This window comes from Trachurus trachurus (genome assembly GCF_905171665.1).
Source record: "Trachurus trachurus genome assembly, chromosome: 7".
NCBI lineage: Eukaryota > Metazoa > Chordata > Actinopteri > Carangiformes > Carangidae > Trachurus > Trachurus trachurus.
The window spans coordinates 28,360,753-28,374,935 of NC_139901.1; the positions used below are offsets into that span (position 1 = coordinate 28,360,753).

The following is a 14,183-nucleotide window of genomic DNA, read 5'->3' on the forward strand; positions in this document are numbered from 1 at the left end:
CTGTCAAACAAGACGAGGTGAATCTGAAGGAAGTCAAGTTTCTTTTCATGTTTTACCTCTACATCTTCATTTGAAGTCGATTTTATGTTGCAACAAGTCACAATACTGAGGTCAAAACAGACAAGAGTCACGTAGGAACCACTGTCTTCCTCACACTCGGGATGTTTTCAGTCCCTGAGTAATTTCACAGAGAAGACAGGAGACGTTAATGCGAATGTTAGAAATGTATTTTTATAAATGACATGAATTTCAAAGTGTGCGTCCGTGCACAAAATCTGCACCAATAGTTTATCAAATAATGCCGCAGTAACTCAACTGGCTAATCTTAATAAGTAATTACCTTTTTGTCTCCCATTGTACAAACATGACAAAGAGCTTTAAACATTGACGGAGCAGAAACAAGATCTGAGAGATCGCAGCAGGAGACGTTGACCAGTCAACGGTGTTCCTGGTTGATCACTGGCAGTGCACGATAAACTGTCCTTCAAGACTTTCATTTTTTTGTCCTCCTGATAACAATCAACAGTATCACACTCATTAAAGCTTACAGAGGAAGATCAAGGTCTCCCCACTGAGGTGCTGTAAATTCTGCTAAGTAGTTAATAAATGAAAACAGGACAGGACAGGGTTTGTGAGTCTAAAACCAAACAGAAACGAAATGCATAACATTGAAACTAAAAAAAAAAAAGAAAAAGCGACAATTACATTCAAATCACGACCTAAAAATGAAATGAAATGCCTACGAACGACGAGCTCTTCAACCTCTGAGTGACACATGAGTTGAAAAACTTGTCAAAAGAAATGATTACATTTTTAGAAGCACACCACAACAACACAACTGTGCACACGACAGTACAGTACGTATTTTCACTTGTGAGCACACTAAAGAAGTTATACAGCATGTTCTCGTGTGTTATGACGGGAGGCGAGAACGTTGTTAAATATTTAGCAGAAGCATCTTCTATAAAAGCCACAAAGTGTGCATAGATAAGAAAAAACCTACTGGCTGGTTATAAAAAAAAAGAAAAGTAAAACAATCCTTTTACAAACACATAAAATCAAAATACAACTCTTATGATTGTGAAATATTAATGAGTATAAGTACACAGAAGAAGACTACGGTGTAGGTGCTTTACAGCTGCTGTAATAGCAGTACCTTATGTTATGTCTTATGTTATTGCGGTATGGATGAAGGTTGTTATATGGAGCTTTGGATTATTTGAGGAGCGGAGAAGCAAAGAATTTTCCTCCTTGACGAGAGAATCCGACTGCAGATTTGCTCTTGCTCCCAAATCTGCAACAAGGAGTGAAACATGACATTTAATGACACTGGAGGAGTCACGGTCAATAAAGTAGTGTGATTGCAGCATAATGAAATACCGTACGGTAGATTAACTCATATGAAAGATGCTCAAAGAAATCAGCTTTTATAGAATAGAAAGAGTCGTTGTAAAGCAAATTGATCAATAGGTCATTGATTGCAAAAGAAACAGAGGAGTGGAAGCCGTGAGTGAGTGGACCAAGCTACTGTTGCTGTGTTTACCTGGGCGTCAGAGAAGACTTCATGCGCTGAGACAAGGAGCTGGAGGACGGCGTTTTATTGAACTGGTGCTCCGGAGTGGTCAGAGGTCCCAGCATGCTCACTGCAGCGGGACAAACATCACAGTCACAGTGTGAGCACGAGTCCACACCGGGGTTGTTATAGTTTACTAAAACTAAGACTATCAGGGAAAACATAATATAATAAACTGAAATAAAGATAAAAATGACAATTTTAAGAACTAAAAAAAACTACAGTGAACAATGCAAAACTAACTCAAACTAAACTGAATTGCAGATAACATCATAGCTTAGTTTCAGTTTTCTTAGAGATGCTGAAGTTGCAGGAAGAAAAGGCCACAACTCAATATAAAGACACTGAACAAAAATATAAAACGCAACGCTCCCATTTTTCATGAGCTGAACTCAAAGATATAAAACATTTTCTATGTACACAAAGAACAATTTCTCTTAAATATTGTTCATAAATCTTAGTGAGCACTTGTCCTTTGCCGAGATAATCCATCCACCTCACAGGAAAAACTAGAACTAAACAAAAACTAGTCAATTCCTCAAAAATAAAAACTAAACTAAAACTGCTCAATCACTTGCTGAACTAAAACTAAACTGAAAAACTAAATAAAAACTAATGAAGCTTTTAAAACTATAATAATAAACTTGGTCCACGCTACACAACTATTTGTACACAACTACACACAGAGTTTGGTGTGTGTGGTGTGACCGACCTCTCTCGGGCGTGGCGTAGCAGTTTGCGTTCTCGATGATCAGATTGTCCAGATTGGGAGCGTGACCGAGCTCCGCCATGACGAACTGGGCCCAGTAATCCACGGGCAAAGACAAGAGACGCTCCACAACCTGAGCAGAGACGGATTTAAGTCAAGAAGTGAGAGAAAGAGAAAGGAAAAAAAGAAAAAAAAAAGAAATAAAGATTAGGGATGTTTCTGTGTGTTGCATCATCTCTCTCCCAGCAGCGACACGCAGCTTTATGAAGACGCCGGGAGCGAGACAGAGGGGAATTATTCAAAAAAAAATCAAGTGAACGGTCCTGTGATGATTTTCTGCAGTGTAATATTACACAGCAAAGAGATTTTTCGGCGGTCTGTAACTGTGGGGTCTCTATTTAAAAATGGCACAAATCTCTCTGCTGCCAATTGTGATCATGATGACTCAATCTTTATTAAATTATAAAGAGGTCATCTTGACTTTAAGACGTGAGGAAAGTCAAATTTGAGTTTTATTCCAGCAGCAGCAGCAGCAGCTATACGATAGATTTACTCTCCTCTAAGCGCTGGAGTCAGATTGCCTGCACCGACACGAGGGACCGGCAGTGAGCAGTGATGGTGTTACAGTGATATCCAGCTCCGCTCTTTACACTAGGTTGTTCAAATTAAAAGCAATCACCGGCAAAACATTGGCTGGCTTTTACTGCGACGAGGCAGACGATGGAAACGCAATATATCTGTAACAGGTGAGTGCCGACAGGGGGATTGTTCGTTGATGAGGCCTCTGTGTGTGTGTGTGTGTGTGTGTGTGTGTGTGTGTGTGTGTGTGGGGAAAAAATAAACCCAAGACAGTCGTCGTCTTTTTTTTTTTTCCACAGCGGCGATGAAACAAAGAAGCAGCAACGACAGCAAAAACTCCTGAGCCTGGAAACCAACTACGTTTTACTGCGGTGTCGTAAACTACTCCAGGGTTCCCACTCTTTTCACATAATCATTTTCCAGGACATTTCTACAGTCATGTTGTTATAATCCATACAATAATACATCTCCCGTCCCATTCATGCTTTGGAGAAATCAGTTGTCAACTTATTTTGTAGATTGTTTCTATGTTTATTCCTCTCTCACCCCCAGAAGTCTGATTTAAAGACATGCAGCCTCATGCTCGCAGTCTACTGGAAATACTGATCAACTCAAAGTCTCTACAGATTGAATGTGTATTTGTTTTGCTGCCATTCTTATAATAGTACTTTTTCTGTTTTGTTTTTTTTATCTCTTTTGTTTGCTCCATTTTTGTTTCGTTTCTTTTGTTTGTTTGCTTTGCTTTTAAAAAATTATCCAAAAAGAAAAACTTCAACTAAAAATCTCTAGTTTTCTCACTGGGCACTTCTTTGGAAAATAAATCCTTAGTGGGGTCTGAAAAAGTCAAACAGATAAAGCTCTGGTAGCTGATATCACAATGTGATAAATAATTTTACAGGACAACTCAAGCTTTTTAAAACAGGACATTTGACTTTTTTTTCTTATTTTCATGTCAACCATTTTCAGGTTTCTCCAGGATCACGGCTGCTCAAGTCATGAGAAACAAAACCAGTTTTAAACACACACACACCTGAGGCTCTATAGTTGTATTTCTGACCAAGAGCTGCTCAACAAGTGTGATATCAAACCCCATATGCTGTTACCACGGTAACGCGCTGTCTGCAATGGCTGAAATTGCACCCATTACTTCACAGCTTTCTGTGTAGTAATAGAACGCATTATAACTAAAGAAATGAATCGTTGCTGCGTGCGTCTCACCTTAGGCTGTCGCTTGGTGTCCTGCAGGATGGTCATGGGGTCGGGGTTGGGAACCGCGTGACCCACGATGGTCGGACCGAAGACTCGGGCCAGGTTACTGATGTCCATCCTAGTGTCCAGACTGTCAGCAACTCTGCAGGAAAGTGTGAAACCAGACGTCAGATTCATTCATGTACGGTCACAATCTGCAGCGTGGTAAGTTACACAGGAATTTCTAAGAAAAAAAAACTGTTCAGTCTAAAATAATCTGATGAGTAGATACGGCCGAGCTGTTGATAAAACTCTTGAGCACATTATTTCCGCCTGAAGCGATTTAACCCAATTAAATTTCCTGGATACAGCAAAATTAAAAAGTCAATTACAGGGATGGAGTCAGGCAGGAACATGATGCCAGGCATCAAAGCCTCGTCAAGGCTTTTCATCAGCTGCACTGGGGACACGATGCATCACATGGAGCACTTTGGTTTTTCAGTGAGTTATTTAGAGGAGAGAGAGAGAAGAGGCCAAACCTCTGAAGGTGAAGGACCAGGAAAGCCAGCGTGTCTCTGTTGGCCTGCGGCAGGTCACTAATGGTTTGGTACATCAGAGCGATGCTGTTGTCGTCATCTGAAACCTCTGCGAGGCGAACAAAGAAAACAATTTTGTCAGCAGAGACCCGAGAAAATGGGAATGAGCGAATTCGATAACAACTTGAAAAGAAAATACATCTGAGTCTCGAGTTACAAACAAATACTAAAAAATGCAAAGAGACTGAGAGATCAATGTTTTTGTTGATTCCAGGCCACTTCTCGCCTCAAGTTTCCTTCACCGCTCAGAACAAAACAAAGTAGAAACCTGCATTTAATGAGTCTGCTGGGTACATTCCTGCTGTCTATTAAGAAGCTACACAAGGCTGTTGTTATTTCAAGCTCCATTATAGATTTCTTTCATTCTGTGTGCTGGTGCTTTCAACTGTGTAGCTCTTCTATCAACGGAGACTACAACTAACATGAGCAGCTTTTCTTACACCGGTCACACAGACACACACACACACACACACACACACACACACACACACACACACACACACACACACACACACACACACACACACACACACACACACACACACACACACACACACACACACACACACACACACACACACACACACACACACACACACACACACACACACACAGAAACGTACCGGCTGCGTCCATGAAGGGTCGGTTCAGGCGGAAAGTGAGCAGAGGCTCCTTGAGGTTCCTCAGGAAGTCCTTGAGGAGGCCGGTGATGGCGTTGATGTCGTCCACTTTGCTCAGCACGGGGACCGTTTTGCTGCGGAGGAATTTCTCCTTCAGATCCTTCACCGTGCGATCGGCACCGGACAGACGGTAGAGTCCAGCCTGAGAGGGAAGTAACACAATCATTAATTATTTAAAGTTTGATTTTCTGCAGTGAACTCGTGCCCCCGAACTACGGCTACAACTAATGATTGTTTTCACCATCAATTAACCTGGAAATGAATTTGCTGAATAGTTGGTCTGTAAAGTGTTTCCAAAAATGGAGGTTAAACTTTCCCACAGTCCAAAGTGATGCGTTTAAAATAACTGTGGTGGTACTGAGTCCATCAATAATAGTCCAATTGTCTTGGTGGGACATTTGCTGAGCACCGTCATTATCACAGTGGCATGTATTGATGTTTATAGACTGTGTGATTACACAATCCACCAAACTTGTAATTTTGGTAACAGACAGGAAGTGTGATGGGAGGGCAGAGTCTACACCCGGGCCAATATTAAAGGGATACTTCACCCAAAATCGATAATTAACCATTTTTCTACTCACGGTCATGCCAAGGAAAGGTTTGGAGAACTTTTGGAGTTATCAAAACGCTTTTGGAGTTCCATATAATGGCGGCGGATAGAGTTCAGAAAGTTCTCCAAACCCTTCCTTGGCATGACGGTGAGTAGAAAACTGGTGAATTACCGATTTTGGGTGATGTATCCCTTTAAGTAAAAGAGATGCAACAAAGACAATATTGAATCCTCACATTAAAAATGATCTAAACATCACCAACACCATAATATCCTGTGCAAACCTTGTGTATATAGTATGTGAATATATGCAAATATGTTTATTTTTTCTGCTATTGAAGAAGAATTTCCCTCCAGAGATCAGTAGTTATTCTGATTCTATCAATTGACCAACTGATTTGCCTCATCTGCTCATTACTGAACACCATCAAATAAAAACTTTTGTACAGTTAAGAGTGATGAAGATAAACAGAAAACTTAGTAAATAAAAGAAAGGAACTTGAACAGCTTAGAAAAATGCCACAGAACAAAAGTGAGAAAGTAGGACAGAAGCAAAACAAAAAAGAAAACAACAACAGAAAGCAGAGATAGCAGCAGAGTCACAGTTGGAGTCCTTCCACAGCTCAATTACAAAATTTAATCTCCCAGGAACAGATTGTTAAATCTTAGTTACAGCTCTCCATCTCAGTTTAAGAGGAAGGCGTTAAAAACCACTCCTGGAACGTGGCGCTTCACAGTCTCGTATTTCATCGTGTTATTATTACAACAGGAACACGACGGTGGCGCTCACCTCGTGCAGGCCTCGCTGCTCGATCTCGCTGACACAGTGGACCACGAGAGGAGGAATCATGGGGGACGTGTCGGGGACGTAGTCTGCAAGCACGCCCTGGCAATCAACGAGAAATGGGATAAACTGTGAGAACTGTGCTTAAAAAAAAAGAAAAAAAGGAGAAAGCTAAACTTGTACATGTGTCTGTATCATCACACACCTCCCCAATTTTGACCGGCGTGGCGCCCAGGTTGGGGATGCATGGCAGAGGGCAACGCTCGCGACACTCGGGGTGCGACACCACGCGGCAGTCGCGGCACTTGAGTGAAATCTTCCCAAACTTGATCCTCTTCCCGCAGGGAACGCAGGATTCAGGCTTAATGACCTGTGAAAGACATTAGAAAGCACTTAAGAGACGGGGAGAGATTGTAGATCCACAGCTAAACCCACAGATTACACTTCATTTTTATTTGATTTATGAACCGGAGTAAATGCACTGCAAACAGCACGAGCAGCGCTGATGCCAAGGCGTTTCTAATAAATGTTCTCTGGCTGAAAAAATCATTATGTAAAAAGTCTGAAAACAGATGATGAACAAATAAGATAAACTCAAGTGACAGATTTTTATCAGACTTTATTGGAGGAGTTTTTCTTAAATCCATAAAGGAAATGTGTTTTTCTCACCGTTTTGGACACAAACTCGTGAAGTCGGACTCCTCCGTTGCCCTGCGGAGTGCTGGGCTGGGCTCTTATCTCTCCCTCAGGGTTGGCAGGCTGCTTGAAGACGTCCACAGACTTGACAGATTCAGAGTCCCACTCCATGGCAGCTGAACGAGGAGAGATAGGAAATCAATATCTGTGTGTTACAGACCATAAACATCCTGCGGTTATCAGAAAAAAATACTGTTGAATCTCTGCTGCTGCACATTCAGATATCAATGGAAATAAAGAGAGGATTTTACAAATGCAGATGAGTGTTAACTGATGTTTTCATCTTTTTGGCTTGAAAACACAAGTACATTGATTTAGTGGATGAGGATTTAATATGAGCAATAACTGGTCATTTCAAAGAAGCCAAAGGTCCTTGACTTTGAAAATAAAATTGTCATTATAATAGATTACATCCAAGATTAACAATATAATTTCAGGCAGAACAATGACAAGGTTTTCAATCAGTGATTTTTAACTTTTAATTTTGTTTAATATATCTGTCCTCAACAGGCTCAAAGAAAATGGGTCTCTTGGCCCTAAAATCAATTAATCCACTTCTGTCTCAACTAAATTAGATGGATGAGAATTAAGTGGATAATGGATGATGAGCTGGGAACCATTAGTCTTGTATGAAAAAGTACCCAAGGATATATCTGCCATGGTAATAGATGTTTTACCGGTCCTTCTCCTGCTGCGGGTCCAGTAGGGGACGGCCTCGATGGTAGAGACGGCCTCAACGGGTCCTCCGTTAGCAGGGACGGTCACTGTGGTCTTCGTCACCAGGGTCTCATTTCCCTGCCACAATAATAACAACAATCGTTTTAAAAAAGCTGTCAAAACACCAACATACAACTAAACTATGTCAAAGTCTGAATGTGTATATTAAGAACTGGTTGCAAGGCTGCTTTTGTTTGGCACACATGATGGACTAGCTCACACATTTCAGATGGTTTTATCACATATTCAATTCAATTCAATTCAAAAACACTTTATTTGTCCCAGGAGGCAATTAAAAAAAAGAGCATGAAAGTAGCTTTAAAGGGCAACACATGTCACAGATTAAAGGACACATACTGCAGTGATTAAAAAATGATGAAGATGAGATAAAGACTGAAACAAAAGCCCCACCATCTCTGAAGTTCTGCCTGTTGACCGAGACTTTTTGGAGGCAACTGGAGGACCATCCACATGATTTCTGGAGGAGCGCTGGAATAAGAATTGCAGACATGACAATTAAACCTCCAGTCGACATAAAACCAGCCTTCAGAAAAAAAAAAGTTTAATAGAGAATGGAGTTTAATAGAGGTTAAGTGCACATGTAGTTAAAAACGTACCCTTTTTTCTCGTTTCTTCAGTCGCACTGTCCTCACAGTGGAAGAGTCCCAGTCCTGTCACAGAACAAGCAGAGCGTCATAATCAGATTTCAAGAGTCAAATCATTGCACTCTCATGCTGCTTTAACTCCAGAAGACGCTGACAAGTGAATTACTTACAAGAGAGTCGTCTGTTTTGTCGTAGCTGATGTCTGACAAGATAGAGGCGGACTCATCTATCGTCATCAGTCTATCAGAGGGAACAGAAGAGATGGGAAGTCAGTCAGCAGCGTTTTCCCTCTTTCAGGAGTTTCATTACCAACTCTGACACATTTGCCCCTTTGCAGACAGTTTTATTTGTAATACCATTCTTTCAAAGATCCAATTTAAATGCAGTCGAAGGTTCAGGGTGATTTGAGAGTGTTGGTACAGTCAGTGCATTCAAGTGATAAATAGATGGAGATGAATGATAACAGATGGGGAGAACGACTACTCTCAGTTTAAAGTTAGCTTGTGAATACAGAGCTGTACTGCATCCAATCTCAGGTGTCAGATGTTCCCACATGCAAATGAAACCCTCCCACTGGGGTGAACCGCCATCAGTGTTGTTGTTGCTGCTATTTTGCCATATGGCTCCAAAAAAAACAAACAGCTAAACTAGCGGACACACAACCAATATGGCAGATTTAAAAACAACAACAACACTAGAAGCCCTTCATGGCCAGAAACAGGAACAATATGTTGTAGGAACTATAAACATCCTGTAATTTTATTTATTCGGTTTAATGTTTATTTAACAGGGACAATACATACAACATTGCCACAGAAAATGGGAAAATGTGATGCATATAAGACGTCAAGCTTCAGCTAATTTGCAGTCTTTGTCCCTGGTCAGGCTTTAGAATAGAATAAAATATACTGAATAATACAATAAGTAGGCACCATGAATAAATAAACACAATTGCAGCTGGAAATTTCAGATTAAAACACAAGTTAAATTTAACATTAAACATTAGTGAAGTGCTGTACTGACGATGACTTGTGAGAAATGATTCTGCTTCTGCTGCTTGAGCCAGTGTTTATTTCACACTAAACCTCTTTAGTTCTGTTTGATTTAATTTCTGATGGATTGTGAGTGTCTTACCTGCGGCTGGTGTTCAGATTGGCTGCTGCCTGACAGTTTGTGTTGAGGAAGGCCAGAGCCGAGCGCTGCTCCGCACTCAGCTGGATGCTGTTGGATCCTTCGCTGATCAGAAGCTCCCGGATCAACTGAATTTGACGGTCCTGGATTAAAGAAATACAAAGTAATGCACATATTTAAAAAAAAAATGCTTCAAAGCTGAACATTATCAGCAAACAGGGACAGAAATACGACCCGACAACGTACCAACTTCTCGCAGTCGGCCTCGGCCTTTTGCCTGCGTCGGATCTCCACGTCCACTTGGTTGCGAGCGTGTTTCAGTTTGACCTCCAGGGCTCCTCTCTCCGTCTCTGTTTTCGTGAGAACCTCTTTGCAGGATCCTAGATCCAGCTCTGTCCGCAGCCATTTGCGACGGCAGTCATCAAAGTTGTGTACCATCTGAATGAAGTCTGGGGGGAAGAGAAGTGTACATGTAATGTGGCTGCTGCTGCCTGTGTCGGGATCTGTAGGATCAGTGTGAAATAATGTGTAGTAAAGATAAAATCCATAAAGTACTCACTGGGTTCAACGTTCTCATTGAGGAGGTCAACTTGTGTCCTCAGCTTATCATGTAAGCTCTGGAGGTTCAGCACAGCAGTATCCATGATGCTCTTTGACCCTTGAAAGACATGCATTGAAATTTAAATACATTTAATTCATAAGATGAAGATAATACAAACTTTTCAGGCATTTATTGTCTTATAATCCACTTTAAACCATCAAATTTATCATTTGAATATTCATCTAGCAGCTTGAAAACATCCCCAAACACACAGTTTAAACAACTAGAACCAGAGACAGGAAGATAAAAAGGAGGGGAAGTCCTGCAGCAGATGGTCAGACCCCCACAGAGCCCTGATCCAGCATCATGAGTCAGTCTGGGATTACAGTACATGAATTAACAGAAAATACTGGGGCAGATTAAATATACAGAAAAAACTGTAGCAGGTTCTCCAACAAGCTGTTTTGCTCATTCAACAAAGTGGTTTTAATAACAAGTATTTTAACACTGGTGCTGTTTTTAAAAGGCTGATCGCTGCAAGTACTGGTTTTATTTAGTTTTTTCTCTGTTAACTGCTTTTCATATGATGCCACTTGATAAATACACACTATTCACTGCATTATATAGTGCCTAAACTTAATAAATAAATACATAATGAGCTGGTAAGTAGCTGATTTTCAGACATGTTATCGTACAATGTAACCTAAGTTAACGGCATCAAAACATCCCATAGTCATGTAATACACACAAGTTTATTATCTATTCCTCATTTACCACTGTTGTTTTTCTTATTTTCAAACATGTTACTTTACGGTCTGTGTGTTTATTTAATTAACCGTTAAAAAAGGAAGAACCCGGCGGTTAACGTTGTTACGTCCGGTCAGACGTTGGCCGTTAACGTTTGTTTCGTCGTCGGTGTTAAACAATATTAGCTGCTAAATGTTAACGTTACCTACCGTTACCCCGGTCTGTGGAGACGTTACGGTGTAAAAATCCTCTCCTCGGTGTTTATCTGAAATCTCTCTCCGTTGTCTTTTCTTTTCTTTTTGTTGTTTTGTTTAGTGCGCAGCTTGTTTTACCGTAAACCACATCCTTCCGCAACCGCAGCTTCACTGAACCGCGTTGTATTTCAAATTTCGCCTTCAGCCAATGAGTGACGAGCACCGACGGAAGCTACTTCCGGTACTTTCAAAATAAAATAGAAAACAACGACCTAACCTTGGACCTTCGCGCGAACAGACCATAATACATCCATGGAACAGACAGACACAGCAAGTAGAAAAGTGAATCTAAATGTAATTTAAAAGTAACACATTGTAAGTTGGATAACAACCAAAGAAGCAAACGAATAGCGAACCAAAACAGTCGAATCAAGGAAAAGAAAACGTTACACTTCCTGTTACAACTTTCAAAATAAAACCAGCGCTAATGAATGAATGAATGGGCTTATTCTTGTATTTTGGGGGGCGTGTAGGTGGAAAAATAACGACCTCAACATTTCAGTATACAAGTCACACATTTGTTCTGGCCAAACTCAACTGTAAACCACCTAATCCACTTTGCATTTTATGTCTGCATGTTTTGGGTTTGTAGTTGTTGATTATTGATAATTAGCTGTTGATAAATAGGACAAATAAAATTAAATAATTAGTTTTACCAACAGTAAAAATCCCAAAGACAAGGGCATTCACATATATTGCCAAACAACTGTTTTTTTTTTTTTTCTCTTCATTTGCTTCTGTGCCTCAAGAGTTTAAACTGTCAATAACTGGGGGTCAGGTGCATCAATAGCTGAAAAAGCACTAAAATATTCATTATTCCTGAATAGTAGCCTATCATATTGTTTCACATCTAGATAATGCATTTGTAAATAACATGGTAATGTAATTGAACCAATCAATCAATCGATCAATCATAGCAGCAACATGTAAATGTTTTATGCATAAAAAATGGCAGTTAATCTCTCCCTGTGTTCACATGTAATCACTGCATGTTGTTGGCTGTGTGTGGTGGTGCTGGTGGTGGTGGTGGGACTGCTGAAGCAGCTCAAGTCCTCTCGAGTCTACATGATCCAACACCGTGTCATGATTAATTTCTGAGCCAAATCGATAGCCTATAAACAGACAGAGTGGAAATGGACGAATGAGTGAACGAGTCCTTCAAGCTCTGAGAGAGAGAGAGGGGAGAAAGAGAGGGAGAGAAAGGAGAGAGAGTACCAGCCCAGGGGGGGGGGGAGAGAACAAACTTGCAAGAAGAAGCAGAGCAGCAGAAAAAGGCTCCGCAGACAGACGACGGTGCAACAGTGCAGCTGCTCGGCGGCTTCTCGGGCTTCACAGGCGGCAGCAGCAGCAGCAGCAGCAGCAGCAGCGGAGCTTGTTGCGGATCTAAACCAAACCAACCATGATCGCCACAACTCAACAAAACATGACCACGGAGCTGGTACGTGCGCCTGTTTGTTATTGTTTCTATTAGTTATTGTTGTTTTGTTTGTTTTTTCCTTAAATTGTTTCATCCCTACTTGTTTTTTATTTTTTATTTTGTGTGAGAGAGAGATTTGGGTGCTGTGTTGTGCAGCATGAGGGGGGAGTTGGAAGAAGGAGGAAGAGGAGGAGGAGGGGGGTTCCTCATCATGTTTTGCCCACAATGCGATGATTATCGATCAGCGTGTTTGAGCGATTTCGCCCATTCAGACTTTCTCGTCAATATCAATCTGGTGGACACCCCGGGTCCGTGCACTGCGGTGCAGCCTGCTGTAGTAACTCGACGTCTCTCCCTCCTTTTCTCTTTCTCTCTTTCTTTCTTACTCTAATCGCTTTTCTGTCCCATCCACACTTTTATTGCATATGTCTGCATCTCTCTTTTTTTTTTCCAAGACCTATAATCAGATGTAATAATTTGTCCCGGCAGACTCACTCATGTCCTGTTGTCCTGCACTCTGACAAAAAGAAAGAAAAGGGGGGCTCACTCACACTCAACATCAGGCTGCACTGGATGATTGATTATCCCTCTGCTGTTGTGTAGGTGTATTGGCAATGAACAAAGACTGTATGAACCAACATCTTCTGTTTGATGCACACACTATTACAATCAGCAGCCATAATGACAAAAGCACACAGTCAATCCTCTCTACATTATCATTCACCACCAACACCAACACCATCCTATTGAATATACAACAACACTGATTGAAGTTACAGTGTATTGTTATTTTCTGGTTCAGTTAAAAGATATGTCACCTGTTTTTGTGCACAGTTTCAGATATTACATGAGGATGCATGTTGTGGCACCATTATAATGCCTGATTTATTCAGAGTTCTCATCTAATTATTCATTCTTTTTTAATCAAATATTTCCCCTAGATATATTTGCATTAGTAATAATTCATACGCAGCACTGAAGAACTTTTCTCCTGCACCATTGTTCCCAAATGTTAGTGTGTAGTGATTGTGTTTATCTACTGGGCAGTGAAACGATGTAAAGAGACAGTGCCAAGTCGACTAATTAAAAGATCTCATCAAACTGCCACTGTTCTTGGAGAGGAGCTTCAATCATGGCGATCATTATACTTCTCAGCTGGAAGGGGAAGTGTCGGAGGGGGGGCCACAGGCCGAGCAGAGTTGAGTTATTAGTTGAATTATGTCGTCGATGAGCTCGGGCCTGTAACACGACTTACACAGTGATGTCTGACGCTAAGTGACACACTAACCTTCAGTTGCTAAATGTGATGAAACCACAGTGAAACTTATCTGTGTAATAACAATCTCCCTGCAGTATTATTGTCTCCTCAACAGTCAAGGGGACCACACACACATCATCAGGGGGGCTGCAGCC

The 14,183-nt window shown here is 41.0% G+C and overlaps 2 protein-coding genes across 2 annotated transcripts in view; one reads left to right on the forward strand and one right to left on the reverse strand.

The window, feature by feature from the left end:
• Nucleotides 1-1,215: 1,215 nt before the first annotated feature.
• On the reverse strand, nucleotides 1,216-10,455 carry racgap1 (Rac GTPase activating protein 1; the record flags this gene model as incomplete). Its single annotated transcript, XM_083974786.1, has 16 exons — nucleotides 1,216-1,294; nucleotides 1,544-1,643; nucleotides 2,286-2,415; nucleotides 4,080-4,212; nucleotides 4,589-4,694; nucleotides 5,269-5,467; nucleotides 6,669-6,764; nucleotides 6,868-7,032; nucleotides 7,332-7,474; nucleotides 8,036-8,153; nucleotides 8,487-8,564; nucleotides 8,693-8,746; nucleotides 8,851-8,920; nucleotides 9,815-9,954; nucleotides 10,058-10,260; nucleotides 10,371-10,455. The coding sequence occupies 16 exons, from the start codon at nucleotides 10,453-10,455 to the stop codon at nucleotides 1,216-1,218; spliced, it is 1,899 nt and encodes a 632-aa protein (XP_083830912.1).
• Nucleotides 10,456-12,752: 2,297 nt separating this feature from the next.
• LOC310988783 (inactive dipeptidyl peptidase 10) overlaps nucleotides 12,753-14,183 on the forward strand; it is a gene marked incomplete at its 5' end in the record, with an annotated part of 40,957 nt that continues 39,526 nt past the window's right edge. The window contains one exon of the mRNA XM_083975523.1: nucleotides 12,753-12,791. Within this exon, the coding sequence (XP_083831649.1) occupies nucleotides 12,753-12,791 (39 nt within the window). The remainder of the gene's footprint in view (nucleotides 12,792-14,183) is intronic.